The sequence below is a fragment of the Pipistrellus kuhlii genome, unplaced genomic scaffold, assembly GCF_014108245.1.
Source record: "Pipistrellus kuhlii isolate mPipKuh1 unplaced genomic scaffold, mPipKuh1.p scaffold_m20_p_114, whole genome shotgun sequence".
NCBI lineage: Eukaryota > Metazoa > Chordata > Mammalia > Chiroptera > Vespertilionidae > Pipistrellus > Pipistrellus kuhlii.
Window position 1 is genome coordinate 96,037 of NW_023425421.1, and position 27,948 is coordinate 123,984.

Here is a 27,948-nt window from a genome sequence, read left to right on the forward strand (position 1 = left end):
TTTTGTGGGGCCTGAAAGCTCCTACAATTTGGAGGGTTCTCCGTAAGAAAAAGAATACAGCCCAAACCGGTATGGCTCAGCGGTAAAGCATCAGCCTGCGGACTGAAGGGACCCCGGTTCGATTCCGGTCAGGGGCATGTACGTTGGTTGCGGGCACATCCCCAGTGGGGGGTGTGCAGGAGGCAGCTGATCAATGTTTCTCTCTCATCGATGTTTCTAACCCTCTATCCCTCTCCCTTCCTCTCTGTAAAAAATCAATAAAAATATATATATATATTTTTTTTAAAAAAAGAAAAGAATACAGTCTGGCCGGCATGGCTCCCTGGTTGCTCTATGAACCAGGAGGTCATGGTTTGATTCCCGGTCAGGCCACATGCCCGAGTTCTGGGCTCCATCCCCAGTAGGGGGCGTGCAGGAGGCAGCCAATCGATTTCCTCTCATCATTGATGTTTCTCTCTCTCTCTCTCCCTCTTCCTTCCTCTCTGAAATCAATAAAAACATACTTTTGAAAAACACAGAATCATGGCTACAAAACCAGGCCCAGGGCCTTGCAAAGGCTGTGCGAGAGGAGGCTCCCGCCCCCAGCCAACCTGAGCTGCCTGGTCACAATGCTTCTGGCAGTGGGAATGACTTCTCTGTATTGCAGATTCGGAAACTGAGGCTCAGAAGTGAAGCCACTGGACGGAGTCCCGGCAATGCCAGGTGGGACGGGCACACCGCGGCCCCGGCCTGGCGCCAGGGGCCCGCTCACCGAGGAAGGCCGAGGGGGACACGGTGCCGTTGCTGCGCGCCACCATCACGCTGATGCCCGTCTCCACGAAGGGGACGGAGAAGTCCACGATCTCGGAGCGCTCCTCGTTGATGGTGAGGGAGCCGATGGCCATGTCGGCGCGCTGGTAGAACACCTGGGGGAGGGCGAGGAGCGGGTGAGGGTGCCCGGCTGGCTCTGGGCAGGAAAGCGGGAGGCAGGCAATACTGGGCCCGAGAGGAGACCAGTGACAGCGCGAGAGGGAGGCTGGGAGGGTGGTGGGTGAGTGGGTGGGGGAGGGGGACGCAGGGGGGGGCAGGGACGGTGGAGGTAAGAGCTTGGGAACAGGAGTGGGAAGAGGTGACCCTGACCGCATCCTGCTCCTGCAGCTAAGTTTTGGGCTCCATCCTCCTGGCCCCGCCCCTTCTAGGAGTTCCACCTTCCAAGCCCCACCCCCGCCCAGACACCTTCTCCTGGCCCCGCCCCTTCTAGGAGGTCCACCTCCCAAGCCCCGCCCCCGCCCACACCTTCTCCTGGCCCCGCCCTTTTCCTTTCCCCCGCCCACTCCAGGGCGGGTCCTTTTGGTGGCCCCGCCCCTTCGAATCCGGGCGTTCCCTAGCTTCAGTCCAGTCCCTCAGCCCCAGAGTTCTCCCCCGGAGGCCCGCTCCCTCGGGCCCCCTCCTGGCTCCGGTCCCCGCACCCCCGCCCGGGGCATGCACGCGCCTCACCTCGCCGATCATGCCGTTCCAGACGCCGTCGATCTTCTTCCCGTGCTTGCCGTTGGTGACCAGGTAGAGGTCGTAGCTGAAGCCGATGGTCTGCGCCAGCCGCTTCAGAATGTCGATGCAGAAGCCCTTGCAGCACCGCTTCTCCGGGCGGGGGGCGTCCGGCGGGGGGCTGCGGGGGACAGCAGGGTTGGGGGCACTGGGGGCCGCTCGTCTTAGCGCAGGGAGGGACAGGCAGCCGCTAACACGAAGGTTAGCGCTTTCTGGGTAAACCGGGGCTCGGAGGAGTGATGGGACTTGTCCAAGGTCACCAAGCTGGAGGGCGGTGAGGGTCCTGGGTCCCAAGGAAGGAGGGGCTGGGCCGGGACCCCTGGGCTTTAAGGGAGGAGGACTTTTTGTTGTTAATCCTCAGATCAGAGGGTACTTTCCCGTGTATATTTCCATTTATTTTCTGTTAATCCTCACCCGAGGACATTTTCCCATTGATTTGTAGAGAGAGTGGAAGAGGGAAGGAAAGACTGAGAGAAACACTGATGTAAGAGAAGTACATTGATTGGTTGCCTCCTGCACGTGCCCAGACCAGAGCCGGGACTGGAGCCTGCCAGCCAGATCCGTGCCCTTGACCGGAATCGAACCCGAGACCTTTCGGTCCCCGGGGGGGGGGGGGGGGCGTGATGCTCTAACACTGAGCCAACACGGGCGGGCAGCAGGAAGCTACTGAAGCGGTCACCTGTGGGTGCGGTTGAGCTGGCTCCGGCAGGGCACGGAGTCCCGGATGCAGGTGCCGCTGATGGGGTCGGCGGGCTCGACGATGACGAAGGGCCTCTCCTCCAGCGTGGCCACCGTGAGGTGCTGCGTGTCGTCCACCGGCTGCAGGAAGCGGCCGTAGCGGGACCACAGCGGGTACTTGAGGCGCAGGGCCTGCTGCTCCCAGGTGCCCACCTTGGCCGAGAGACGGGGGGTTCAGGCTTCCTGGGGGGTGGGGAGGGGGCCTTCGTGGCCCAGACTCAGATCCGGGAGTCTGGGCCCCCATCTCCCTCCTCCCCGTAGGTCTGGGCTCCCAGTCCTCCCCGCCCCCCCCGGCCCAGCAGTCCAGGCCTCTCCCACCCGGAGGCCGGGGCGGGAACTCACCACCTCCCAGGTCCTGTCCCTGGTGAGGGAGATGACCACCAGGGAGGGGTTCACCAGGAAGCCGTCCTCGTTGAAGGAGTAATCCCGGTTGTCCCAGGTGATGTTCATGAAGTACCTGCCCGGGAGAGAGGGAGGGGACCCGTGGCACCCGGACTGGGCCGCGGTGGCTGAACACAGAAGGAGGCCCTTTCCTGCCGGCCAGCCCCTGCGCCCACGTGGAATCTCCCCCATGATGTCGAAAACTCCCAGAATCCTCTTTTCTGCCGGGGACTCTCCCCTCGCTGCCCAGCGCCCACACACACACACCAGGTCCTAGACGAGAGGCTTAGCCTGGGTTTGGGGCGGTGGAGACCCTGAGTGCTCCGGCCCCTGCCGTCTCTGATTGCTTCCCATCCTCAAACTCTTTCGCCCAGCCGGTGTTGCTCAGTGGTCAGAGCATTGACTTATGAACCAGGAGGTCGCGGTTCAATTCCCGGTCAGGGGCACATGCCCAGGTTTTGGGCTCCATCCCAGTTTGGGATATGCAGGAAGCAGCCCATCGAAGGTGCTCTCTCATCATGGATGTTTCCATCTCTCCCTCTCCCTTCCTCTCTGAAATAAATATATATATTGGGAAAAAACACACAACTATTTCTACCCCAAACCCACTTTGCGTTCCACTAACACTGAGTGTCCCCAAACAGGTCAAGCGGTTTCCTATCTCTAGGTCTTTGCAAGTGCTGTGCTCTCTGCCTGGAAAACATGTGTTCTGTCCCTTCTCATCCTGACCAATCTGTTCGTCTTCAAGACCCAGCTCAACTGTCCTTCCTCTGGAACCCACATATCTTTTAAAAATATATATATTTTATTGATTTTACACAGAGAGGAATTGAGAGGGATAGAGAGTTAGAAACGTTGATGAGAGAGAAACATCAACCAGCTGCCTCTTGCACACCCCCCACTGGGGATGTGCCCGCAACCAAGGTACATGCCCTTGACCGGAATCGAACCCGGGACCCTTCAGTCAGCTCCATTCACTGAACCAAACCGGTTTTGGCAGAACTCTCTCTCTCTCTCTCTCTCTCTCTCTTTAATATATATATTTTTATTGATTCCAGAGAGGAAGTGAGAGGGAGAGAGAGAGATAGAAACATCAATGATAAGAGGGAATTATTGATTGGCTGCTTCCTGCACACCCCACACGGGGGATCGAACCAGCAACCCAGGCCAGAATCGAACCCAGAACCCTTCAGTCTGCAGACTGATGCTCTATCCACTGAGCCAAAGCAGCTAGGGCATCGATCCCACATATCTTCACTACGCAATGACACCCTGTCCTCTGAAGGCCTGTCACATTGCCCCTGTCACTGGACCCGATCATCAGTTGGCCCCTTCCCCTGCCCAGGCCATCGGTCCCCCAGCCCCATCCTTCCTGCCTCTGGGATCTCTCTGTCCCACCCCCCCTCTCCATCCTCATCGCCATCCTGACGCCCTGCCCCAACCTCTTGCCTGGCCTTCAGCTCCAATCTCACTCCTTCAGGCTGCTCCCCATGCTCCCCCAAAGGGGTCTTCTTAGGACTCCGTCTCTCCCTGGCTCATAACCCGCCCATGGCTCCCTAGTGCCCCATGTCGAAGACTCCCAGTGTCCGAGACTCAACCTGGTGTTCAGGGTCCTTGTGGCCCCTTCTACCTCCACAGCCTCATCAGCCCCCAAACCCTAATTCTCCCCCTGCCTTTGTCTCCCCTGAGCTCTTGTGGACCACCAACCCAGCCAAGTTTTCCTCCCCGCCAGGCCTTTACCCAGTGCTGTGCCCCTGCCTGGAGTTACTCTCTTTCTGGTGAACTCCCAACTGCTTTTATTTATTTATTTTTAAATATATATTTTATTGATTTTTTACAGAGAGAGGGATAGACAGTTAGAAACATTGATGAGAGAGACATCAATCAGTTGCCTCCTGCACATCCCCCACTGGGGATGTGCCCACAACCAAGGTACATGTCCTTGACCGGAATCGAACCTGGGACCTATCAGTCCACAGGCTGACACTCTCTCCACTGAGCCAAACCGGTTTTGGCCCAACTGCTTTTAGAATCAAGCCCAAAGCCCTTAACCTGGCCGAACAGCCTTAAATGAGCTGCTGAGCCCATTGTGTTTCTCCACCCTCCAGTTATAGCCCTCCACCCATTAACTTCCAGCCACGCTGGCCTTTTTTTCTCTCATTTTAAAATTTAAAAAAATATATATACATATATTTTTATTTTTTCACTCTGGCCTTCTTTCTGGCCTGCAAGCAGGCAATCCCAGCCCAGGGCCTTTGCACCTGCTGTCTGCCCTCCCTTCTTTTCACTAAGATCTGCCAGTAGTTGGCTCCTCTTTCTTTCTTTTTTCTTTTCTTTCTTTCTTTTTTAAATTTTATTTTATTTTTTTATTGATTTGAGTATGGTATCACATAATTGTCCTCATTCCCCCATCCTCTTTATTTCTTATTATTTTTATTTATTATTATTAGTCCTCACCCGAAGAGAGTTTTCCATTGATTTTTAGAGAGAGGGAGAGGGAGAGACAGAGAGAGAAACATGGATGTGAGAGACACAGGGATTGGCTGCCTCCTGCATGTGACATGCCTCCTGGCCCAGGCCTACAACCTAGGTACGTGCCCTTGCCTGGAACCGAACCCAGGACCCTTCAGTCCTCGGGTGGATGCTCTACCCGCTGAGCCAAACCAGCTAGGGCTCTTTATTTACTTTTTATCTCCATCTTTCTCCTACTCAGACCTTTCCTGAGGACCTCACCTAACCCAGCACCCTAGCCATTTTTTTAAAATATATTTTATTAATTTTTTTTTTCAGACAGGAAGGGAGAGGGATAGAGAGCTAGAAACATCGATGCGAGAGAAACATCGATCCAGCTGCCTCTTGCACACCTCCTACTGGGGATGTGCCTGCAACCAAGGTACATGCCTTTGACCGGAATCAAACCTGGGACCCTTCAGTCCGCAGGCTGACGCTCTAGCCACTGAGCCACACCGGTGAGGGCCACCCTAGCCATTTCTTATCACATCCCACTGGTTTGATTTTCATCGGAGGAGTGATCACCTGCTGGTGTTTCCTTCCTCCTTTTCTTTGTGGTCCCTGTGAGACTGTGAACTCTGTGACAGCAGGGGCCTTGCTCAGCCCCACCACCCTTCATATGCTGTGCTAACGCCATGCTGGGCACATAGCAATGTACAGGGCTTTTCAGTGATGAGTGAGTGAGTGAGTGAGCTATTCATCCTTCCGGCCTCAGCTCTTCCTCCCAGAAACTCCGTCTCCACAGGCTGAGCCACGACTTGCGTAGCCCAGTTTGGAAGGCTGATTTGGGCCAATGGAATCCCTCTCTTGGGAGGGCATGAGCTGTGACATTGGGAGGGATGGCAGGAGAGAAATGATGAGTTTAGGGAGGAAGCAGAGTCCTGGGTTAATGGTCATAAGAAAGGAACTGGATAGCCTTCGGGAGTGGCAAGCTGGGAATGGTGGTGGTGGTGGTGGGGGGGAGGATTGTCTTGGCCTCAATTCCTGACACCTGGGTTTCTGTGCGAGTTTATCTTTCCCATAAACACCCCCTTCCCCGAGGAAATCTGAATGAGACTCTGCTTCTTGCGACCAAAAATGTCCTGGCTGAGACAGCCCTCGCCCGGCGCTCCCGGGATGCCCATTTAACCTCCATTACCGCCAGCGCCCCGCTGTGCTGCCATTATCCCGGCCGTGTCTGCGCCCCTCAGGACCCCACGTTCTCTGAAGAGGAGTCCGCGGGCTTTTTCATCTGTGTTCCCAGCGCCCAGCGTGAGCCCTCGTTCCTCGCAGGCCAAGCTCAGCGAGTATTTATGAACGAGGGATGTTTTGTCTCACCCTCTGTCCCCTGGATCCTGATTCCCAACTCGCCCGGTCCTCGTTTGGCCTCCCCGAGGCTTTCTTGCTCACCCGCCGCCTCCTCCTAAGCTCATTGCAGGATATGGGCCTCTGCTCCGGCTGTTCTGGCCCCCAGCCTATCAATTTCTCCCCACACAGGGCTCCCTGTGGCAGAGGTGCTGTTTTCCATCACCCCGTTCTCCTGTTGTTGTTGTTTTAAAATATATATATATATATATATATATATATATATATATATATATTTTATTGATTTTATACAGAGAGGAATTGAGAGGGACAGAGAGTTAGAAATGTCGATGAGAGAGAAACATCCACCAGCCACCCCCTACACACCCCCCACTGGGGATGTGCCCACAACCAAGGCACATGCCCTTGACCGGAATCGAACCTGGGACCCTTCAGTCCGCAGACCGACACTCTATCCACTGAGCCAAACCGGTCCTGGCACCCCGTTCTCCTGTTTTAAAATAATTGTGTGGCCAAAACCGGTTTGGCTCAGTGGATAGAGCGTCGGCCTGCGGACTGAAGGGTCCCAGGTTCGATTCCGGGCAAGGGCATGTACGTCGGTTGCGGGCACATCCCCGGTAGGGGGTGTGCAGGAGGCGGCTGATGGATGTTTCTCTCTCATCGATGTTTCTAACTCTCTATCCCTCTCTCTTCCTCTCTGTAAAAAAAAAAAATCAATAAAATATATATTTAAAAAAATAATCATGTGTGCTGAAACCGGTTTGGCTCAGTGGATAGAGCATTGGCCTGCGGACTGAAAGGTCGCAGGTTTGTTTCCGGTCAAGGGCATGTACCTTGGTTGCGGGCACATCCCCAGTAGGGAGTGTGCAGGAGGCAGCTGATCGATGTTTCTCTCTCATCAGTGTTTCTAACTCTCTATCCCTCTCCCTTCCTCTCTGTAAAAAATCAATAAAATATATTTTAAAAAATAATAATAATCGTGCGTACTCTGGGCGCTCAACTACCAAGCTAGAATCGACATTCCCCAATCTCCTGTGCAACTAGCCCAGGGCACAGCACATGCAGGAGCCACATTCAAAACATCTAACCACCGGTGAGGCACAGGCATTCGCCAGCCAGAATCCACATCTAACCAACGCACAGGCACGTGTCTGTAAACGGCCAATAAGCCAGCGCTGGCCACGTGACTGGACTACGTTCTCGCCAACGGGGAGTCAGACCTGTCCCTTCCACCTTACTTGCCCCAAAGGAAATGGCTTGCTCTCCACATCCCCTCTTTCCCCCTTCTCATGACCTGCAATTCAGAGTTGCCCACCACCCAGCTTTGACTGCGAGCGAAGGAGATTGGCAGAGCCACAGGGTGGGAGGGGCCTGGGTCCCCGAATGGTCACATGGAGCAATGGGGGTCTCCTGATAACCTGGACCCCAGATCTCCAGATTGTTAAGATGTAGAGGAACAAATTTCTCTCTCTTTGAGTCTTTTTGTTACTTAAGTTCAGCTTGTACTCTTAACAAGGGTATTTCCTAAGACGCCATCAAGAAGATGCGTCGTTATTTCTATGCCGCATAAAGAAAGAAGCTCTCCCAGCGAAGCCACGATAAGACATCATTTTTTTTTTGTCCCTCCCCAGCCATTACTCACTCTCAAGACATCATTTTTAAGACACGTCTTGATTCCCAAGACATTCAACTGTGAACAAATGGGCATCTTAGAATGATGAAATACAGTAACACGCTCACTGCGTCTCAGGTGCTTTTCCCAAATTATCTGACTGAACCCCGGAAAGGAGAGGCAATTACTCAATGACACCCATTCCTTTACAGACAAGGAAACGGACGCTCAGAGAGGGCCATCTGACGGCATTCAGGCAGGGAGCATCCTACGAGTCAGGCTCGGAGTCTTCCCACCCCGCTCCCGCCCCAGCCCCACTCACCTATGCAGACTCTCCCCTCGATGGGTGCGGTTCTGGGCGCGACAGTCGTGGCCCAGCTCGGGCAGGAAGCCGTAGTCGCGCAGCAGGGCCTGGGCCCCCCTGGCCACCACGGCCACGCCAGCGGCCACGCGCCGGGCCAGGTCATCCCTCCAGCCGGCGGAGCGCACCGCAAACAGCCCGGCGGGCAGCGGGGTGCCTCCCGGCAGCAGGAGGGGCTCTCCGGGGCCGCCGGAGCCCCCGCCGCCGGCCAGCTGGGGCCCCACGATGAACCAGACGTAGCCGGGCCCCGTGAGGCCGGCCTCCTCCGCTGCCCGGAACACGGGCTCCGCCTCCTCGCGGGCACAGAAGAGCAGGCGGATCTGGGCGCTGAGGCTGCGGAGCTGGGCGCTCAGCACGGCCTCGCCGGCCCCGGGGTCCAGGGTGAGCGCCCCGCGGTGCTCCCAGCCCACCAGGCTGCCATCCGTCAGCACCTCGATGTAGGACAGGAAGGCGCGGTGGCCCGGGGCACGCGTGGTCACGGCGACGAAGGACGTCCAGTCGTACTCCTCCAGCACCTCGAAGATGACCTGGAGCTGCTGCTCCGTGGAGGAGCCCAGCTGCAGGAAGGTGGAGCCCTTCTCCTGCGGGAGAAGGGGCGTCAGGCCTCCGGATGGGGAGGCCGCAGCTCCCCAGGGTCCGTCCGTAAGGAGCCTTCAGCCACCAACCGGGGGTCACGGCTCCCGGTGGCCCAGAGGGGACCTCGTTGCCCGGAAGCTGGTAAAGGGACACAGCGCCCGGCCACCGCCAGGGGTCCGGGCTCTCAATATGACTGACTGACTGACTAGCTGTGCCAACCCCTCTCCTTTTCCTGCCCCGTCACAGAGCTGGGCCTGGGTGAGGGCCAGCCACAGGACTCTCCCCCAGACACCCTACTTTCTCCCCTACCTGAGGGCTCAGCAGAGGACTCTGAAGTCCGAGGGCCGCGGTTCGGCAAACTCATCAGTCAACAGCCAAATGCCAACAGGACAACGACTGAAATCTCTTTGGAGAGCCACATTTTTTAAACGTAAACTTCTTCTAACGCCACTTCTTCAACATAGGCTCGCCCAGGCCGTGGTATTGTGTGGAAGAGCCACACACTCAAGGGGCCACAGAGCCGCATGTGGCTCGCGAGCCGCGGTTTGCCGACCGCGGTCCTAGGGGATTACAGAGGCGCAGGGAAGAGCCTGGGTCCCTAAGTCACCACTCGGAGGGGGGCCTCCTCCATTCAGGGACACCTGTTTGGATTTTATTTGAGTAAGAAATACCTTTGATTGGGGTGAGCCACTGAGATGGAGGGATTTAGCTGTTGGGGGAGTGACATTACCATAAAGAATACTCCATCAGTGAGGGAACTACAGTTCCCAGAAGCCACCGAGAAGGACTACATCTCCCAGCATGCAACGAGGGTGCTGGAAATACTGTTTCAAGGAGCTTTGCTGGGCGGACTTGCCCTTCTCGGGTTTTCCTTCTATTTCCCTGTCCCCTTCCCTGCTTCCTTTGCTGGACTCTCTTCCTCGGTGAGAATTCTAGACGCAGGAGTGCCCTAGTCTCCTCTTTCCTTCCAGGTCCTCTCTCCCTGCTGATCTTGTCCCTATCCATGGGTTTAAACACAGTCTCTTGCACTATCCAAGATGGCAGCCACTAGCCAACTCTGACTATTCACATTTTAATTCACTACAATTTGGGTCCCTGCTGCACTAACCACGTGTCACTTGTCCAACACCCATGCATGGCTAGTGGCTACCATTTGGGACCGACCAGCTGCAGGCCATCTTCATTCTAGAAAGTTCTATGGACAGCACTGGAGGTGTTAGTGACTCCTGTCTTCACTCACCCCCTGTCCTGTGAGCTCTGGACAAAACTTTCTATTCCACACCTCCCCTTGGATTTCCAAGAAGCTCCTCAAAATGAACAGGTCAAAACCAGAATTCTCCATCTTTCCCTCACCTCGGGCCTGTTCCCTGTCTTTTCCTTATGCACCCGGCTGCTCAGGCTTGGAAGCTAAGTCATCCTTCTCTCTCTTTCCCTCATGCCCACAGCCAGGCCATCTCCAAGGCTTCCTGGATCTCCGTCCACTCCTCATCACTGCTCCTGTCACACTCCCCCACTGTCACCACTTTCGTGCTTAGACAAGGACAACAGCTTCCCAACCCATCTCTGCTTCCATTCTTGGATCCTCCAGTCCATCATCCTCCCCCTGCACCCCCCCCCCCCACCAACAGCAGCCAGAGTGATCTTTGCAAAATATTAATTGGATTGCGTCCCTCCTTGGTTGAAAAGCTTCCAGCGATTCTATCTTATGGTCAAAGCCAAAGCCGTCTCCGTGGCCCACAAGGCCCCGCAGGAGCCGGGCCCCATTGCCTCTCTGACCTCATTTCCCAGCACCCCCGCCGCTCTGCTCCTTCTCAAACACATCCAGTTCCTTTCTGCTTCCGGGGGCTTTCCAACAGGGCGGCCGCGAGCCACCGAGGCCTATTCCAATAAGCTGTAACCTCCCCAGCTCCTCTACGCGGGGCCTAACCCTCCTCCCACCCCTCCTCCCTTCTCAGGTGAGCTCAGTTGTCACCATCGCTGGGAGGCCTTCTCCATCTGCCATCTATTTATATATATATTATTGATTTTTTTAGAGAGAGGAAGGGAGAGAGATAGTTAGAAACATCAATGAGAAAGAAACATCGATCAGCTGCCTCCTGCACACCCCTTATTGGGAATGTGCCCGCAACCAAGGTACATGCCCTTGACTGGAATCGAACCTGGGACCCTTCAGTCCACAGGCCGACGCTCTATCCACTGAGCCAAACCGGTTTCAGCCAGACTGCCATCTATTGAAACCCCATCTCAGTTATTACAATATCCTGTTGCTTTCTTCCAGGACCGATTCTATTGCATGATTTGTGTTGTTGGTTTTCTGTTTTGTTTTGTTTTTCTTTGTCACCCAATTAGAATGCAAGCTTCATGAGCAGGGAATATATATATATATATTCAGAACCTGAAACATCCCTGGCCCAGAATCAGCCTTTAGTAAATCTTCCAGTAATGCGACGAGAAGAGCAAGTGGACTCACGCGAAGGTGTATGCCTGCAGTTACATGCGCAGGGGAGAGGCAGCTGTCCTGAGGGGATGAGGTCTCCCAGCATGCAATGAAACTCTGAAAGGGCCTCACCCTTTGCAGATGGAGGGGTGCTGAGGGGACCACATTCCCAGCGTTCAGTGGGGGCAACAGATGGAGCTATGAGGACCACTCTTTATCGCATCGGAAGACCCTGAGGGACTACATTTCCCAGAAGGGAATGGGTGTACCCTGAGCGGGCCACAGCGCCCAAGAAGAGACAATCCACAGAGCAGACCACACTTCTCAGCAACAGGAGGCACGAGGGACCACACCTTTTGGTCTATCATGAGGAGGCAGCCAGGAAACTGTACGTTCACCTTGAAGGTGACCTGCCCACAAATCTGTGGACAACTCCAAGCCAAAGACAAGCAAGCAGCAAGTTGGACAGAGGCCTTTGCCAGAATGCTCTAGACAGGAGAGAACTACGAGTCCCAGCATGCAATAGTCATCTAGTGACAAAGCCAGCCACCCTCACAGCTGGGAGAGGGTGGAGATGTAGGCCCCACCCACTCAGGTGGCCCTATCCTCTGTCACATTGGTTCCACTCCTGATGGGCCCCGCCCCTTCTCTGCACCTCCTAGTAGATGACCCTTTTACTTCTCGATTCTGACCTTTGCTACCAGAAATTCACTCCAGCTGGCCCCGCCCGTGCCCTGGGGAAGCAGGCCCCTCTCCAGGCCACAGGCAGCTCCAGCCTCTGCCCCAGCCTCTCCTCCAGACTCCTGGTCATGATCTCTCAGTGGCTGGGCCCTCATCCCTCCAGGCCCAGCTACTGGGTTCTTGATTTCCACACTTTATGGCTGGGTAGGCCCTGCCTCAAACCCATTGCCAGTACTGGCTTCCTCTCTAGGCACGATTCTCACCTCTCACTGACTGCCCACGCCCAAAAACCCACTCCCTTGCTCCAAGACTCCACCTCTGCAGCCCACTTCTCACGAAGGACTCCTCCCTTCCTCACACTCCTTCCACCGATGGCTCTGTCCTTCTACATAAATCTGTAGACCCCAAGCTCAGCCTGGCGAGCCTCCCTGTCCCTCCTAACCTGATACCCATCTTTCCTGGTCCCTGTCCCGTCCCTGCCTTCCTGGCTGCGGCCTCCTCACTAGACCCCACCCCTTTCTGAACCCCATTCCTTTCCGAGTGAGTCTTCCCTCTCTGATTCTAGATCCCACTCCTCCCTCAGATCTTGCCACGTCAGCCTTGTCTCTTTTCGCTCTGTCCAGCTCCTTCCCCAGATCCTACCCCCTTCCTGTCTCACCTTTTTCTGTAGAATCCTCAACCCACACACTCCCAACCCCCATGACTGGCCTCTTTGAGACCCTACCTCTAGGTGAGTCCCCAGGCAGGCCCCCCACCGCCCCACGCTCACCCTATAGACCACGCCCTCCAGGGTAGCCCCACCCCCACCGACTACCATCGGGCCCTCATTGGTCCCAGAAGCTGACCCTCAAGACGGGCCCCCCCCCGCGCCCAAGCCCCGCCCCTTAGAGACCCTCGCCCCTATTGGCCCCGCCCCGCAGATGGCCCCGCCCCCAGGCCGCGCGCGCGCACCTTGGGCGTGAGCACGAGCGCCGCGCCGCCGTGCACGGCCACGATGGGCAGCGAGGTCTGCGCCGACAGGAAGTCGAGGATGGGCGCGACGGCGGGCGCGCGGGAGTCGTCCTCGAAGACCACGCCGTGCACGCGCAGCCCCGACAGCAGGTCGCAGAGCTGCAGCACGAGGCTGCGCGGGTCCGAGCCGTTGAGCACCAGCGCCACCGGCCGCACGTCCAGGCCCGGGCTGCGCACGGCCGCCGCCACGGACGGGCCCAGGCGGGCGGCCTCCGGGGCGTACGCGGGCCCCGAGAACACCAGCGCCACGTTGAGCGGCCGCGCCCCGCCGGCGCCCCCGCCGGGCCCGCCGCCCGCCCCGCCCGGCCCCGGCGCCTCCTCCGGGAACGGGCTGGCGCAGGCCAGCGCCAGCAGCAGCAGCATCTTAGCGGGGCCCCGAGGGCCGCCGGGGCCACCGGCTCCGCGCATCGCCTGCGGGCCCCGCCGGGCGGCCTCTGCGCTCCGGGCCGAGGAGGGAACCGGGGGCAAGGAGAGAAGCGGGCACACAGAGACGGGGAGACACCAAGAGCAGAAAAAAAAGACACAAATCAGAGAGACAGGGCGGGAGGAGGACAGAGACAGGGGGACGAGATACAGGAAAGTGAGATAGAGGGAGGGAGAGATGCAGAGACCGGAGGAAAATGGGGGAGTCAGAGACGGGGAGAGACCCGGGGACAGCCGGGGAATGGGGACAGGTGGGGAAGAGACCGAGATGCGGATGGGGAGGAATCACACGAGACAGGACAGACGAGGAAACAGACCCACAGAGATGGGATCAAAATGGGAGCCAGAGAGAGAGAGAGCCAGGGAGATGATGGGAAGAGAGATGCAAACCATGGAGAGACAGAGAGACAGTCCCAGAGAAAGTGCGACCGAAATAAGGAGAGAGATGGAAGGTCAGGGGTGGAGGGGCTCAGAGATGAGGTGGGGAGATGAGGTGGAGAGATAAGACAAACAGGTGACAAACGGAGGGGTATCAGGGAGCCAAGGACAGATGCCGATGGACAATGGACGCAGGGAGGCCGGAGAGAGAAGAGAGACGAGAAAGTTGGACCGAGAGAGAGAGAGAGAGAGAGAGAAAGAACGGGAAGACATGGAGGGAGACAGAGACCCACAGCCACCCGGGACGGACGAGCACACACCAGTGATGGAGAACCGGGCAGAGGCAGAGATGGAGCGGGGAGGCGGGCGGAGCAGACAGAAAACAGGCAGACAGAAATAACAAGGCAAGGCAGAGAGATCAAGACCCCCGCCAGGGAGGTGCCCAGCACAGACATGAAAGGAAGGCCGGGAAGGCGAATGGCAGGAGGGATCAGAAAATAAAAGGAAGACAAAGATGAGAAAGGGAAAAAGGGGGTCAGGGGTGTAGGGGGAGAGAAAGAGCAGAAAAAAATTAGTGGGGCATCCTAAGGAGAGAAGGCCCCCCTGACCTCACCCCTCATTCAGCCCCCAGCCCACTTTGGTCCCCGTAATGCTGCCCCTGTGCCCCCCATTCTCAGGGAGAGCTAGAAAGAACATGGCCCAGGGTGGCGGTGGGGTTGCGGGGGTGGGGGGCGGGTAGGGGGGACACAGCTGTGGAGAGCCAGAGTGGGGGGACAGGGGGTCCCTGGCTCCCCACCCAGAGCAATTTTGTCAATGAGAAGAAATACAATATATCGTCTCTGCCCTTGTCCCTGTTGAATGCTAGCTTCCCCAGGGTGGGCGGGCTGGGAGCCCAGACTCCTGGCTTCTGGGTCTGAGGGAGGCGGGCATTGGGGGGGCCCGGACTCCTGGTTCCCAGAGAGGAATTCCAGCCCACACTGGGGGCTTCCTGCAGGGGTGAGGGTCCAGACAGGGGAGGGTTCTATCTTGGTTGTCAATCAGGCTCCTGTCCGGTTGCCATGGCAGCACAGGCCTGTCTACCCCACTGATAGCTGGCTTGGGGAGAGGCCCAGAGCCCCTTCCCCTGCCCAGAGGCCCCGCCCCCACCTCACCCACCTGCCCAGAGATCCTGGGCCACTGTCTTCCCTGAAGGGGGGGGGGCTCATAGCATGCCTGTCCCCCCCAAATCCTAGCTCCCCAGGTCCCTCCTCTCCTCTGCCCTTCCCCAAGCAGCTGGCTCACTCAGTGCTCAGAATAGCCGCCACCCCTACCCCAAAATAACCCGCAGCTGTGGCCTGGCCCCTGCGGGCTTAACACTTCGCTCGCCTCCGTTCCTGGTGGCTGCTCAGCCCTCAGCCCCTCCTCTACCTCTCAGGCCTAGCCCCTCCCCACACACCCCTGCCTGGCCCCAGGGTCCTGCTCCCACCGAGGCCCTTCTGAGGAGCTGGATGCTCGGTCTGCTCCCCTGTGGGCTCAGAAGGGGCGGAGAAGCGGTACCCAGGCTCAGGGGGCTCAGCGGTACCCCAGTCCTCAGAAGCTGCACCCCCGTGGGGTCATATCATCCAGGCCCCCAATCTCCACCGCCCCAGGCCCCATTCCCACCCCCAGGAGGCCAGAGGGAGTCCTGCCCACAGCCCAGTCCGGGACTGGGGCGTCCCCTCCTCCCGCCCAGACCAGAAGCCCTCCCCTCCAACTTCCCAGGCGGCCCCGAGTCCCAGCCTGGCTCCCTCCCTCCAGGACCCGGGGTGCAGGCACTCAGCCCCGTCCCTTCCCTCCCTTCCCAGGACCCGGGAGGCCCGGGCCCTCCGGCCTGGGTTCAGGGCTCCAGGCACCCAGCCTCCCCTGCGCCCACCCCAAACCAGGTGTCCAGGCCCAGGGCCCTTTCCTCCCTGAAGGACCCCCTTTTGTCTCGGATCCTATCAATCCCCCCCACACACACACATTCCGGGCACCCCCCGGCTCCAGGCTTCCCAGTTGCCAGCTTGTCCTGTCTACGGCATAGCCTGACCCCAGCTGAGGAGGAGAAGGAGGCTGCCAGAGATTCCTGGGGCGCCCTCTCTCCATCAACCCCCGCTCCAAATCCATCACAGAGGAGAGAGGCCACTTGGATCAACAGCCCGCCCGCCCGCCCGCCCTCGGTCGTGCTGCAGACGGCTCCCTTCCCGTTCCCGCACCTACATCTCCATCCCCTCCCCTTCCCAGCCCCGGGGCCCCAGGCTGGCGGGGGGGGGGGGCACTGGGGGACCCTGAGGAAGGGGTGGCAGCCAGGGGCGAGGGGTGCCGGCCCGGACGCCCTCAAGGTCCTTGGCAGGGGTATTAATAGCAGACTCATAGCTCCGAGGAGGGAGGGGAGCGCGGGAGGAGCGAGGGAGAGGGCCAGGCCGGGAGGGGGGAGAGGGATGCGGAGGGACGGGGCGTGCGGAGGGAAGGGGCGATGGGGAGAGGGGGGGGGGCGGCATGTGGGGTGTCAGGTAGGTGGGGCTGGGGAGAGGGAGCCAGGTGTCCGAAATGGGGAGGGGGGTAGGAAGTCTGAGCTGAAGAGACCAGGAATAAGGGGACTCAGAGAGAGAGGACAGGGAAGAGTCCCCAAGGGACAAGGCAGCTGGGGTGCAGGGGGAGAGAGGGGGGCAAAGACCACTCTCCAACCCCCTCCTTCCCCGAGGCCCGGGCCAACTTTCCCTGCGCTGGATCTGGGGGTCCACGTCCCCACCCCCACCCCCGCATCCCCGGCCCCGGACTTACCTTTTCATGACCCTGATCTGTCGTGGGGAATGCTGGGGGGCTGAGACCGGAACCCGGAGTCCAGCGACCCGAAGATCCGCGGAGGGCTGGGCGCCGCGGGGGGCAGGCCCGGGGCGGCGGCGGCCGGCGCGGCTCTCCCTCTTCCCGGCCCGTCCTGCCCGGTCTGTCCCCCAAGGTTGCGGCCACCCGGCTAGGCGAGGACGCCGCTACACATGTTGCGCTGGAAGTTGGGCCCCGGACATTGCGGAGGCTGTCGGGGTGTCCTCTCGCCGCCCCGGACCCCGTGGGGATCCCCCTCCGCCCACCCGGGGTGCCCCCCTCCGCCGCCTCAGCCCCGGCTCCTCCCCCCGGTCCATGTGTCCAGTCCCGCCTCTCCCCGGCTCACTCGCACCCCCCCTTTGTGCCCTCCGCGCCGCTCCCCCGCCCTGTCCCCCAACCTGTCTGTGTCTGCCAGTCCGTCTGCCTGTCCATCCGTCTGCCTGCCTGTCTGTCCGCCTGTCCGTCCGTCTGTCCGTCCGTCTGCCTGCCTGCCTGCCTGTCTGGGTCACCTCTGCAGCCGGCGGCCGGCGAGGGGCGGGAGGCTGCGTGCCCGGGAGCTGCTGGCCCTTCTCCGCTTGGCCGCCCCCAGACCCGCGCCCCGCGCCCCGCGCCCCCCGCGCCCCCACTCCCTCAGCTCCCCGGGATTCCCTCCAGCACCCGGAGCCCGGGGAGGGGCACACTCACACACTCACTCACACTCACACTCACACATTCACACACACACACTCACACACACACACACACACACAGTCACACACACACACACACACTCACACACACACTCACACTCACACACTCACACTCACACCCCGGGGTCCGGCCCGCTGCCTCAGGGGCTGTGCGCCAGGCAGACAGACAGACAGGCAGACAGACAGACAGCAGGACACAGGCGGCCGGGGAGCCGGGCGCCGGGCGGACGCAGGCAGGAGGCACGGAGCCCAGGTACACACCATCCATTCGGTTCGGGGCCGGTGGAGAGGGCGGGGGGGGGGGGAGTGGGGGACCCACGACACCCACCGGGCGGCTCAGGGTCGGTGCAGACAGACAGACAGACAGACCCTCCCTCCTCGCCGCCCTCCTCCCTCCCGCCGCCGCCGCAGCCCTCAGACACACCCCCCCTCCGCCAGCCCAGCCCACACCCGGACCGCAGATCCTCACCCGGAGCCGACGCTCGGGAGACCCCTGGGGGCCGGGCGGACCCGCCAGCACCCCCGCCGGGACCGGAGCGGAGCGGGGCGGCGGCGGCCGGGGCGGCGGGCGGGGAGGCGGCGGACGGCGGGCGGCGGCGGCCGGGCTCGGGAGCCGGAGCGGGAGGACCGCACGCTCGCTCTCTCTCTCACACACACACTCACTGGGGATGCGATTAATATTCAGTCCCCGTCCGCCCCTGCCGGAGACGCCCCGGCCCCCTCTCGGCCTCCCGGGGACCCCTCCTCCTGCCGGGGCGGGGCAGGGGTGCCCCCCACCCCAGCCTCCAGCCGCTGCCTCCCTCCGGGACAGGAGAGCGGGGGCCGCGGGTAAAAGGGAGGAGGGGCGGGGGGGGGGGAGGCAGGGACTCAGGATCTGGCGCTGAGATACCAGCTTGGGACCCCGGGATCAGCCCCCCCTCCCCTCCCACTTGGAGGCTTGAGAAGCAGGAGGCCCGAGGCCACAGCCAGGACCCAGCGCCAGGCCGGTGTGGATGCAGAAGGCCGGGCCTGCAAAGTAGGTCTCCATGGAGCCAGGAGTCCAGGCCCCCAAACCCTCCTCCCTCAGACCCAGAGGTCCAGGTCCCCAGCCCTCCTCCCTCGAACCCAGGAGTCCAGGCCCCCAGCCCCTCCTCCCTCAGACCCAGGGGTCCAGGCCCCCAGGCCCCGCCTCCCCCAAGACCCAAAAATCCAGGCCCCCAGGCCCCTTGCCCAGACCTAGGACTCCAGGTAGCTGATGCCTTCTTCCCTCAGACCCAGGGGTCCAGGCCCCCAGCCCCTCCTCCCTCACACTCAGGCCCCCAGCCCCTCCTCCCTCAGACCCAGGGGTCCAGGCCCCCAGCCCCTCCTCCCTCACACTCAGGCCCCCAGCCCCTCCTCCTTCAGACCCAGGGGTCCAGGCCCCCAGCCCCTCCTCCCTCAGACCCAGGGGTCCAGGCCCCCAGCCCCTCCTCCCTCAGACCCAGGGGTCCAGGCCCCCAGCCCCTCCTCCCTCAGACCCAGGGGTCCAGGCCCACAGTCCCTCCTCCTTCAGACCCAGGGGTCCAGGCCCCCAGCCCCTCCTCCCTCAGACCCAGGGGTCCAGGCTCCAGCCCCTCTTCTCTCAGACCCAGGGGTCCAGGCCCCCAGCCCTCCTCCCTCAGACCCAGGGGTCCAGGCCCCCAGCCCTCCTCCCTCAGACCCACGGGTCCAGGCCCCCAGCCCTCCTCCCTCAGACCCAGGGGTCCAGCCCCTGGTCCCTTCTCCAATGGTACCCAGTAATTTAGGCCCCTCCTCCTGGCCCGAGTCCCTTTTAAGCCCTCAGACAATGTGAGCCCCTCAGGGGTCCCCTGGTCTAAGGCTCATGGTTTCCTCTGAGGAAGCCTCTGTCCCCCTTCCTTTACTGAGGGGCCTAGGCCGGGGTCACCTGTGGGCGCCCAGACAGCAGAGGAAAGCGGCATCTGCCCCCTGTAGACACAGCCCGGCAGGTCCCCTCCGAGGCCAGCTCCCTCCCTCCCCGCTACAGAGGCTGGCCCGGCACCTCCATCAAGTGCTGGGGTGGCGTATGGCACAGGACACCTGGGCTCCTGAGGGCAGAGGCAGAGAGAGAGAGAGAGAGAGAGAGAGAGAGAGAGGAGAGGAGAGGAGAGGAGAAGAGAAGAGAAGAGAAGAGAAGAGAAGAGAAGAGAAGAGAAGAGGAGAGGAGAAAGTGTGTGTGTGTGTGTGGGGGGGGGGCAGTTCTGGAGCTGGGGCGGGAGCCAGGGCTGTGGGAATGCCCTAACTCCAGGGTCTGGGAGAGCAGGGGCGACGGCTTATGTTTTTGAAAGGAAGAGACTGTGGGTCTCAGAGGGGGGCAGGAATCGGGCCCCTAGATTCCTGGGTCTAGGGTGCTCGTAACACCAGATGGTGGAGGTGAGACGCAAGGAACAGGGCTGGGGCCTGGACTCCTGAGCCGTGGGCGGGGGTCCGGGGGCCCATACTCCTGGGTTTGAGGGGGGTGCTGGGGGCTGCTTTCTTGTCCTTTGGGTGCATTCGGGCTGGAGGCCCATGAAGAGCCAGCCTCTGGGTCCCTGCCTGGGACTGTGAGAGCTCAGAGCTCAGCCTCCCCAATCGCTGTCAAGGTCAGGGGCTGGGCCCAGACCGCCTAGGGGAGCAGGGGCCAGATTTGGGAGTTTCAGATCCCAAAGACCCCCCCACCCCCCCACCCCCTCCACCTGCACACATCCAGCAGGCGGCGGCCTTGGGGGCGCATTCCCTGCCAGCAGGCTGGCGCCGGCAGGGGGCGCCAGAGAGCCCGGGCCCCGCCCTCCGGGGTGGGGCCTCCCCGCCCCGGCCCTCCCCCTCCCGCCTCGTCCCAGCTCCCAGCTCCGGCTCCGCCGCCGCTCCCGCCTCGGCTCCCCCTCCCAGAGCCCCCGCCAGGAGCGGAGCCCACCCAGGGCCCCTCTCCCGCCCTGCAGCCAGCCCCGGGGGGCAGCCCCCGCCAGCCCTGCCAGAGCCCCCCGCCCCAGCCATGAATCTCTTCCGATTCCTGGGAGACCTCTCCCACCTCCTAGCCATCATCCTGCTGTTGCTCAAAATCTGGAAGTCCCGCTCGTGCGCCGGTGAGACGCCCGCGGGGGCGGCGGGGGGCGTCCCGGGACGCGGGGGAGGGTGGAGGCCATGTGGGGGGGACGGGTCCCTCCCCCTCCCGCCCGCTGGGGATCCCCTCTTCCAGGTCCCGGGTCACCGGGGGGTCAGCTCCCCCCCACCCCCAGCCTAGGGGTGCGCGCACTTGGGTGGGGGCGGCTCCAGGCACCCCGTGCAGCCTCCCCGGCCCCGCTGCGGGCGGCCCGGGTCCGGGAGCCGTGGCCCGGGGCCCGCAGGGAGGCGGCTGGGAGTTGGTGACGTGGACCCTGGCGGCCGGGAAGAGAGCGGGAGGGAGGCGGCCGGTTCTGGGGGGCACACCGAGGCCAAGTGGGGTTCCCCCGAGGCCCCCACCTGGAGCCTGGACTTGGGAGGACCCCCGAGGGGGCTCCGGGTGGCCGTGAGGCCTAGCTCGGGACGGAGCCTCGGGCTGGAGTAGCTCTGGGGCCGGCTGCCCCCTGGCTGTGGGCCGGGATAGGGCTGTGCTCCGGCGGGGCGGACAGGGCAGGCCTCCAGGGACCGGTGCACCCCAGAGCTGCCCCAGGCAGCCCCCCACCCCCGGCTCCTCTCTCTCTGACGCCCCCCACTCTCTCTGCGCCGCAGGGATTTCGGGGAAGAGCCAGGTCCTGTTTGCCGTGGTCTTCACCGCCCGCTACCTGGACCTCTTCACCAACTACATCTCCCTCTACAACACATGCATGAAGGTAAGGCCATGCCCACCTGCTGGGCCCTCCTGGGGGAGGAGGGGGATCCTGGATTTGAGGGAGGAGGTGACAGGGGCTGAGGTTCTTGGGTCTGAGGGAGAAGGGGCTGGGGTTCCAGGCTCCTGGGCCCCAGCCTGTTGGGGGTGCAGGTGCTCGGAGCTGAAGCACCCTCCTCCCCCTCCCTCCTCCTCCCCCCTCCACAGGTGGTCTACATCGCCTGCTCCTTCACCACAGTCTGGATGATCTACAGCAAGTTCAAAGCCACGTACGACGGGAACCACGACACGTTCCGGGTGGAGTTCCTCGTGGTGCCCACAGCTATCCTGGCATTCCTGGTCAACCACGACTTCACCCCGCTCGAGGTAGGCTGCCTGGGAGGGCCTTTGGGGTGGTGTGTGTGTGTGTGTGTGTAGGGGGGGGGGCTGTGGTGGAACTAGCTATGGACAGTGGTCCTCAAAGGCTTCCTTCTGCGAGATTTGCTCAAACTTCCTTATTTTAGGACTCAGTTCAGCGCGTGGGCTCTGGAATCGGATGATGTTCATGCAGCAGCAGCAGCAGCAGCACCCGCTGTGTGCCGGATGCTGCTCTCAGTACTCCGTGTCCATTAACCCGTTCCTTTTCCAGGGGCCTCGTGGTACAGACGAGGAAACCGAGGCTTAAGGAGTCTCGCTGACTCGTCCGAGGTCAGCAGCCTCGTGAACGGGGGCTCAGGAGCCGGGCTGCTTGGGTTGGGATTCCAGGTCGGCAGCTTTCTGTCGGCGTGACCTTGGGCGTGTGCCCTGGCCTCTCCGTGCCTCCGCTTTCTGATGTATCGAGTGGTCAGGTCACGGGAGGACTTACTGAGAGTATACCGCGTTGCCTAGCGGCGAAACACGTGGACTCTGGAACCAGAGAGTGGAGATTCGAGGCCCACTTAGTAGCTGGGACTTTGGGCAGGCCAGTTTCTCCGCGCCTCAGTCTCCTTGTCTGTAAAATGGGGATGATCCGTTTCTACTTCAGAGGTTCTACTGAGTGGTTGGTATCGACAGAGCAGTGTCTGGCACTGGGTGGGAAGTTCCGTGTTCATGTTTCTTCAGGGACTCAACTATTTGGCACCAGGGTGATCCTTTTACTCCTAAACGTCCGCTGCCACGCGTTTATTCCGTGGCGTTTTGGTGGCACCTGCGCAGATTCCCGGGCGGGGTTTTGGGAGGGTGTGTGTGAAGCCTGCGCTCTCCTGGCCCCGAGGCCCGGCAGGCTTCACCCTGCCTTCCTCCTGCCTCGGAGGAAGCTGGCCCCGAGTGGCCGGATGGGCTGATGTTTTCAACAGAAGCCACAAGCCAGGAGTTTCCCTGCAAGATCTCGTTTTCAAAAATTGGCCACGGATTCAGAATAGATTCCTAAAGCGCCCTGCAGGCCTGACGGATCGGACAGAGGGTGGCTTTGGCCCCCGGACCCCAGCAATGTCGGGGGGACGCGGCACCGGGCTGAGGGAGGAACGCTGGGCTGGGCGGTAGGCCCTGGGCTTTGCAGACACGTCACCACCACCTTGCTGGGAGCACTCACCCAACCTGCGCCCATTTCGCAGAGGGGGAGACTGAGTCTGGGAGTGGCAGTGTGGCTTGCTCCAGATCAGCATCCAGGCCAGTTTTTTTGTTTTGTTTGTTTCACTCAGAGGGGGGAGTTCACTTGGGCAAAGTATTGGCACTGACTGTGTGTCCAGCTCCATGCTGGCCATTCTACACATGCCATCTCCAGTCTGACCTCTCAGCCACCCGGGAGAAAGGACATCCTTATCCCCATTTTTGGGGGAACTAAGCTGAGGCTCAGGAGAGAGCTTGCAGGATTTAAACCAAAGTCCTGAATGCTCACAAATGGTTTTTAAATTATATTCTTTAAAAAATCCAGATGCTGTGAGTAGATAACAATGAACACGATGAGAATGTGATCTCCCATTTCCCCCCATGCTGTGGTTCTTTTCCAGGGGCCTGGCTGTGCAGATGAGGCTCCTTAAGCCTCAGTGAGACGCCTTAAGCCTCGGTTTCCTCGTCTGTACAACGAGGCTCTTCCCCCCCCCCCCCCCGGAGAAAAATCATAATGGAGGGAGAAATGGAGGTCCCGTCCTTGCTGGGGGTGAAAGGAGAAGACACGTGGCGCAGGCAGGGTGCAGAGGGCTGACAGTGGGGTGTGCACCCATTTAATTGTCACCTTTCTGAACCTCTCTCTAAGCTGACTGTGAGGGCCTTCCTGGAGGATTCTGGGTGGTTATCGGAGCAAGCCCTGGAGTCCAGCTCCCTGGAGAGGAATCTACCCACATTTTATTTATTTAATTAAAAAAAAATTTTTTTTTGGCCAAAGTTACCATTTGTATTGATTCCAGAGAGGAAGGGAGAGGAAGAGAGAGAAACACCAATGATGGGAGAGAATCCCGATCTGATCGGCTGCCTCCTGTACGCCCCACATTGGAGATGGAGCCCACAGCCCAGCATGTGCCCTGACTGGAATCGCCGTGCAACCACTGAGCTTCACTGCCTGGGCTCTACTCACATGTCAGCTGTGCAGCCTTGGGCCCCAGTCTCATCTGTATAATGGGGATAAGAATAGGACTTAGCTCATAGGGTGAAGGCAGGAGTTTGTGAATGCCTGCGAGGTACGGGGAGCAGCGCCTCACGCTGAATGCTCTATGAGCACATGTTATTTAAAAAAATATTTTTTATTGATTTTTTTACAGAGGGAGGAAGGGAGAGAGATAGAGAGCTAGAAACATCGATGAGAGAGAGAAATATCAATCAGCTGCCTCCTGCACACTCCCTACTAGGGATGTGCCCGCAACCAAGGTACATGCCCTTGACTAGAATGGAACTTGGGACCCCTCAGTTCGTAGGCCGACGCTCTAGCCACTGAGCCACACTGGTTAAGTCTGTATGCAGGTTTTTGTCCCCCTCCCAGGGTGCCCTGTCCTGCTCACGAGTGGTAGCTGTCACTGGTCCCTGAATGGTGGCCCTTGACAAGCACGTGGAGCCGACTCCCATTCATCACCTGTTCAGCCTGGCGTCGGATATGTGCCAGGCGCAGTGCCAACGGTGGGTGGGTCATGGGGTGAACAAGATGAAGGCTCTGAGCCTCATGACTCACGCTCCGGTCTGCGCTGCCAGGAAAGATAAGATGGGTGATGTGCCAGTGCTGGGGGGCGATGGTCAGGGAAGGCGTCTCCCGGGAGGTGACTGATGAGCTGAGCCTGGAAGGGGGCGGAGGAGGCAGAGCTGAGGGAATAGCAGGTGCAAAGGTCCTGGGGCAGGGAGGAGCCTGCGCGTTGGAGGGCCTGGCTGCAGCCCTGAGATCTCGGGAAGGGGGCGGGAGCAGAGGCTGGATCGGGGAGGGCCTCGAAGACCCCGGTTAGATTTGGATTTTATTCCGGTTGTGATAAGAAGTAACTACTGGAGGGGTTGTTGTTTTCTTAAATACACTTTTATTGATTTCAGAGAGAGAGGGAGAGAGAGAGAGAGAGAGATGGAAACATCAACGATGACAGAGAATCATCCATTGGCTGCCTCCTGCACACCCCCCACTGGGGGTTGAGCCCAAAACCCGGGCGTGTGCCCTTGACTGGGAATCAAACCGTGACCTCCTGGTGCGTAGGTGGACTCTCTGTTCTGAGCCACGCTGGCCCCGCAAGCTACTGGATGGTTTTAAGCCGGGGAGTGACCAGGTCTGATTTACGTCCCTGAAGATTGTACGTAGAATGCCGCCTCTACAGGGGCAGGGGACATCATCTCCGTTTCAGAGCTAGGCGGCGGTTTGGGGAATCTGGGCCTCGCGCCCAGAGTCTCATGGAAGGGAAGGCTCAGAGCCGAGGTGCACCCTGGTCTGGCTTTGTCAAGTGCCCATGCACACCGACGCAGGACCTGCTCCGGGTCCGCTCTGCCCCCAACGGGCTGCTCCCAGCAGCAGCTCCAGCACGGGTTGTTGAGAATGAGATGAGAATACACGTGGCGCGGGCAGGGCGCTGTCTGGCACAGAGGACGTGCCTGTGGGCATTGCTGTCCGTTCTCTCTCCCACATCCCTGTCTGCACCTGTGTTCCCTCCCGCCCCTGCAGATCCTCTGGACCTTCTCCATCTACCTGGAGTCGGTGGCCATCCTGCCGCAGCTCTTCATGGTGAGCAAGACGGGCGAGGCGGAGACCATCACCAGCCACTACCTGTTCGCGCTGGGCGTGTACCGCACGCTCTATCTCTTCAACTGGATCTGGCGCTACTACTTCGAGGGCTTCTTCGATCTCATCGCCATCGTGGCCGGCCTGGTCCAGACGGTCCTCTACTGCGATTTCTTCTACCTCTACATCACCAAAGGTAGCTGCGGGGTGGGGGCCGGCGGGAGGGCCCTGCTCCCTCCCCAGCTCTCTCCCTCCATCACCCGCTCAGGGGAGGGGCCGCTTCCTCTCCCAGGCCCCAGGGTCCCAGGTGCCCCGCCTTCTAGGCATTCAGCCTCCCAGCCCCGGCCTCCCTAAGGACCAATGGGGGCCCTCCACATGTCTGAGGGGAGGTGGCGAGGCAGCAGGGGCCTCCTCCCCACACAGGTGCTTCCTGCTGGGACCATAGGGAGACCAGGCTGCCCCCCCTCTTCCCCCCACCGCCCCAGCCCGGGAGCATTTTGGGAAGAGGAGACAGGACAGAGAGAGGGGGGCAAATTGCAAGAGACTTGTCCTCTTTTGCAATTTGTCTTAAGCCCTCTGCCTGCGTGAGATCCCAGATCCGTAGCATTTCAGTCTCACGCCCTAAAAAAAAATTCCGAATTCCTATGTCCCCAGGCCCCGCAGTGCTCGGAGAAAGGAAGGCCTCTGTCTTTTTTCATTGATCTTCATCTCACCCTCAGGGAACTCAGGCCCGGGAACGTTGATTGATTGATCGATTCATTCATTCATTCATTCATTCAACCAACCAAGAAATCTATTGAGCACTTTCTGTGCCACAGTAGGAAAAGGATGGACGAGGCCCTCCCCTCCCCTCACCCCCCCTTACAATTCTAGTTGGGGGCGATGGTGAATGAACAGGCAAAGGGCGATGATTGCAGGGAGCGTGGAGAGCCACCCCAGAAGGAAACCAGGGGTGTGAGCAGCGGTGGAGGGTGAGGAGGTGCCTCGGGGGCGGCCTCTTGCTGGAGGTGGTGACAGAAGCAGAGACCTGAGGAATCAGGGCGTGTGCAGGAGAGAGGGGGCGGGAGCACAGAGGCCTGGAGGCAGCCCTGGGATCTCCGGTTCGGGCTGGTCTCCCCGGCCAGCCCCGCCACGTCCTCTGACCCCAGCTCCCTCTCCAGACGCGCCAAGGCCTCCAGCCAGAGTCCTCCAAGGCGGGGGGAGGGGGACCACCACCAGCAGAAATGGGGCCTCCTCTCGCCTCGCTGCTCAGCCCCTAGGACGAGATTAGGGTCCCTGCTCCCCACCCCACAGTGACTCGGGCCCATCCCCCTGGTTTCTAATCTGGGGTCCGGGCCAGCCCTCCTGGCGTCTGTCCCTCCGAGCGGCCCACGGTGACCTGCCCTCTCTCTCCTCGCAGTTCTGAAGGGGAAGAAGCTGAGTTTGCCGGCGTAGCCCTGGTCCTGCCGTCCCTCTCCCCGGCAGCGGAGGGAGGCCGAGGAAGGCGATGGGGGACGAAGAGCCTTCCCGTCCAGGGGTGACCTTTTTCTAAGAACCGTTTCCCCCACGCCCCATCTTCCTCCTGCCGGGTCTCAGGGGGGGTGGAGGACCCAAGACTTGGGGAGCTCAGGACCTGGGCTGTTTGTAGTTTTTTGCCTTTTAGAAAAGAAAAAAAAAAAAAATCTTTCCACGATTTAGTTTTTGATTCTGATGACTCCTTTCTCTTCTACTTTCTGGCCCTGATTTTTATAAACCGTCCCGAGTATCCTGGGGGAGGGGCCGAGGTGGGAGAGCTTTTCTCTCTCCCAGCCCCTTAGCTCCCTTCCAGATCCTACCCCCAGGCCCCTTGTTTGCCAAACACTAAATCTGCCTGCACGGCCTTCCTGACTTCCCACCCGGGACACAGCCCCTGCCCCCCAACTTCTGGGCTGGGGAAAGGAGGGGAGGAATGGTCTGCCCGATTTTTGATAATTTTCCCCAGGGTTTGGGGTTTTCAGTCCCGTCCTCGTTTTGGGGGCGTTTGGGGGCTGGCTCCAGGGTCGCCGTGACTCTGCTACCATGTTTTTGTACAGAATTGATGGTTGATTCTTTGTTCTCTTGAAATAAACCGAGGAAAATGATGCCTCTCTTTTGCTACTGCTTGCCCTCTCTCTGGCGTTTGTGGGGTCCCGCCCCAGCCCCCTGTCTGCTTCTGCTTTGTCCTGCTGACCGTCCGAAGGCGGCTGAGGCCTGGGAGGGGCAGGAAGACGAGGAACTGGGTTCCCTGAGACTCTGAGCCGTTCCCTGAGTCCTCACGGGGTCACGGGGGGAGATGCTTTGGAGAAAAAAAAAAAACCCTGCAGTGCAGACCCTCGCTGGCTGTTCTCCGAATCTCGGGGTCACCACCAGGCAGCCCCGTCCCACCCTCATCTGGCATTTTTTGAGCCATTCTGTTTCTTACCAAAAAAAAAAAAAAAAAAAAAAGGAATCAGTTGCCAGTCTTTAAAAACCAGTTTCGCACGAAAATCTGAATTTCTGGCTTTTCTTGAAAAGAATCCCATCAGGGTGACAATGGCTGGTCCCCCTCCCGCGAGGCAGCAAGTGGC

The 27,948-nt window shown here is 60.1% G+C and overlaps 2 protein-coding genes across 2 annotated transcripts in view; one reads left to right on the plus strand and one right to left on the minus strand.

Moving 5' to 3' along the window:
* The window catches only part of GRIN2D (glutamate ionotropic receptor NMDA type subunit 2D), a 45,867-nt gene extending 28,782 nt beyond the window's left edge, over positions 1 to 17,085 (minus strand). Inside the window, exons 1-7 of the mRNA XM_036432614.2 lie at positions 16,720 to 17,085; positions 13,078 to 13,571; positions 8,394 to 9,013; positions 2,605 to 2,719; positions 2,204 to 2,415; positions 1,477 to 1,645; positions 752 to 905 (exon numbers count right to left, since the gene is read on the minus strand). Of these exons, the coding sequence (XP_036288507.1) occupies positions 752 to 905; positions 1,477 to 1,645; positions 2,204 to 2,415; positions 2,605 to 2,719; positions 8,394 to 9,013; positions 13,078 to 13,545 (1,738 nt within the window). The 5' untranslated portion in view covers positions 13,546 to 13,571; positions 16,720 to 17,085. The remainder of the gene's footprint in view (positions 1 to 751; positions 906 to 1,476; positions 1,646 to 2,203; positions 2,416 to 2,604; positions 2,720 to 8,393; positions 9,014 to 13,077; positions 13,572 to 16,719) is intronic.
* A 3,264-nt stretch (positions 17,086 to 20,349) lies between these two features.
* On the plus strand, positions 20,350 to 27,483 carry KDELR1 (KDEL endoplasmic reticulum protein retention receptor 1). The gene is made up of 5 exons (XM_036432622.2): positions 20,350 to 20,524; positions 21,150 to 21,250; positions 21,454 to 21,612; positions 25,328 to 25,580; positions 26,784 to 27,483. Exons 1-5 carry the CDS (start codon positions 20,434 to 20,436, stop codon positions 26,816 to 26,818), a joined length of 639 nt encoding a protein of 212 aa, XP_036288515.1. The 5' UTR covers positions 20,350 to 20,433; the 3' UTR covers positions 26,819 to 27,483.
* Positions 27,484 to 27,948: the final 465 nt, after the last annotated feature.

Bases quoted from the DNA above. Each gene is read 5' to 3' on its own strand.
- KDELR1 (XM_036432622.2), top strand. From the start codon at position 20,434: ATGAATCTCTTCCGATTCCTGGGAGACCTCTCCCACCTCCTAGCCATC. The intron at 21,251-21,453 runs GTAAGGCCATGC...CCCCCTCCACAG, and splicing joins TCTACAACACATGCATGAAG to GTGGTCTACATCGCCTGCTC. The intron at 25,581-26,783 runs GTAGCTGCGGGG...CTCTCCTCGCAG, and splicing joins CTACCTCTACATCACCAAAG to TTCTGAAGGGGAAGAAGCTG.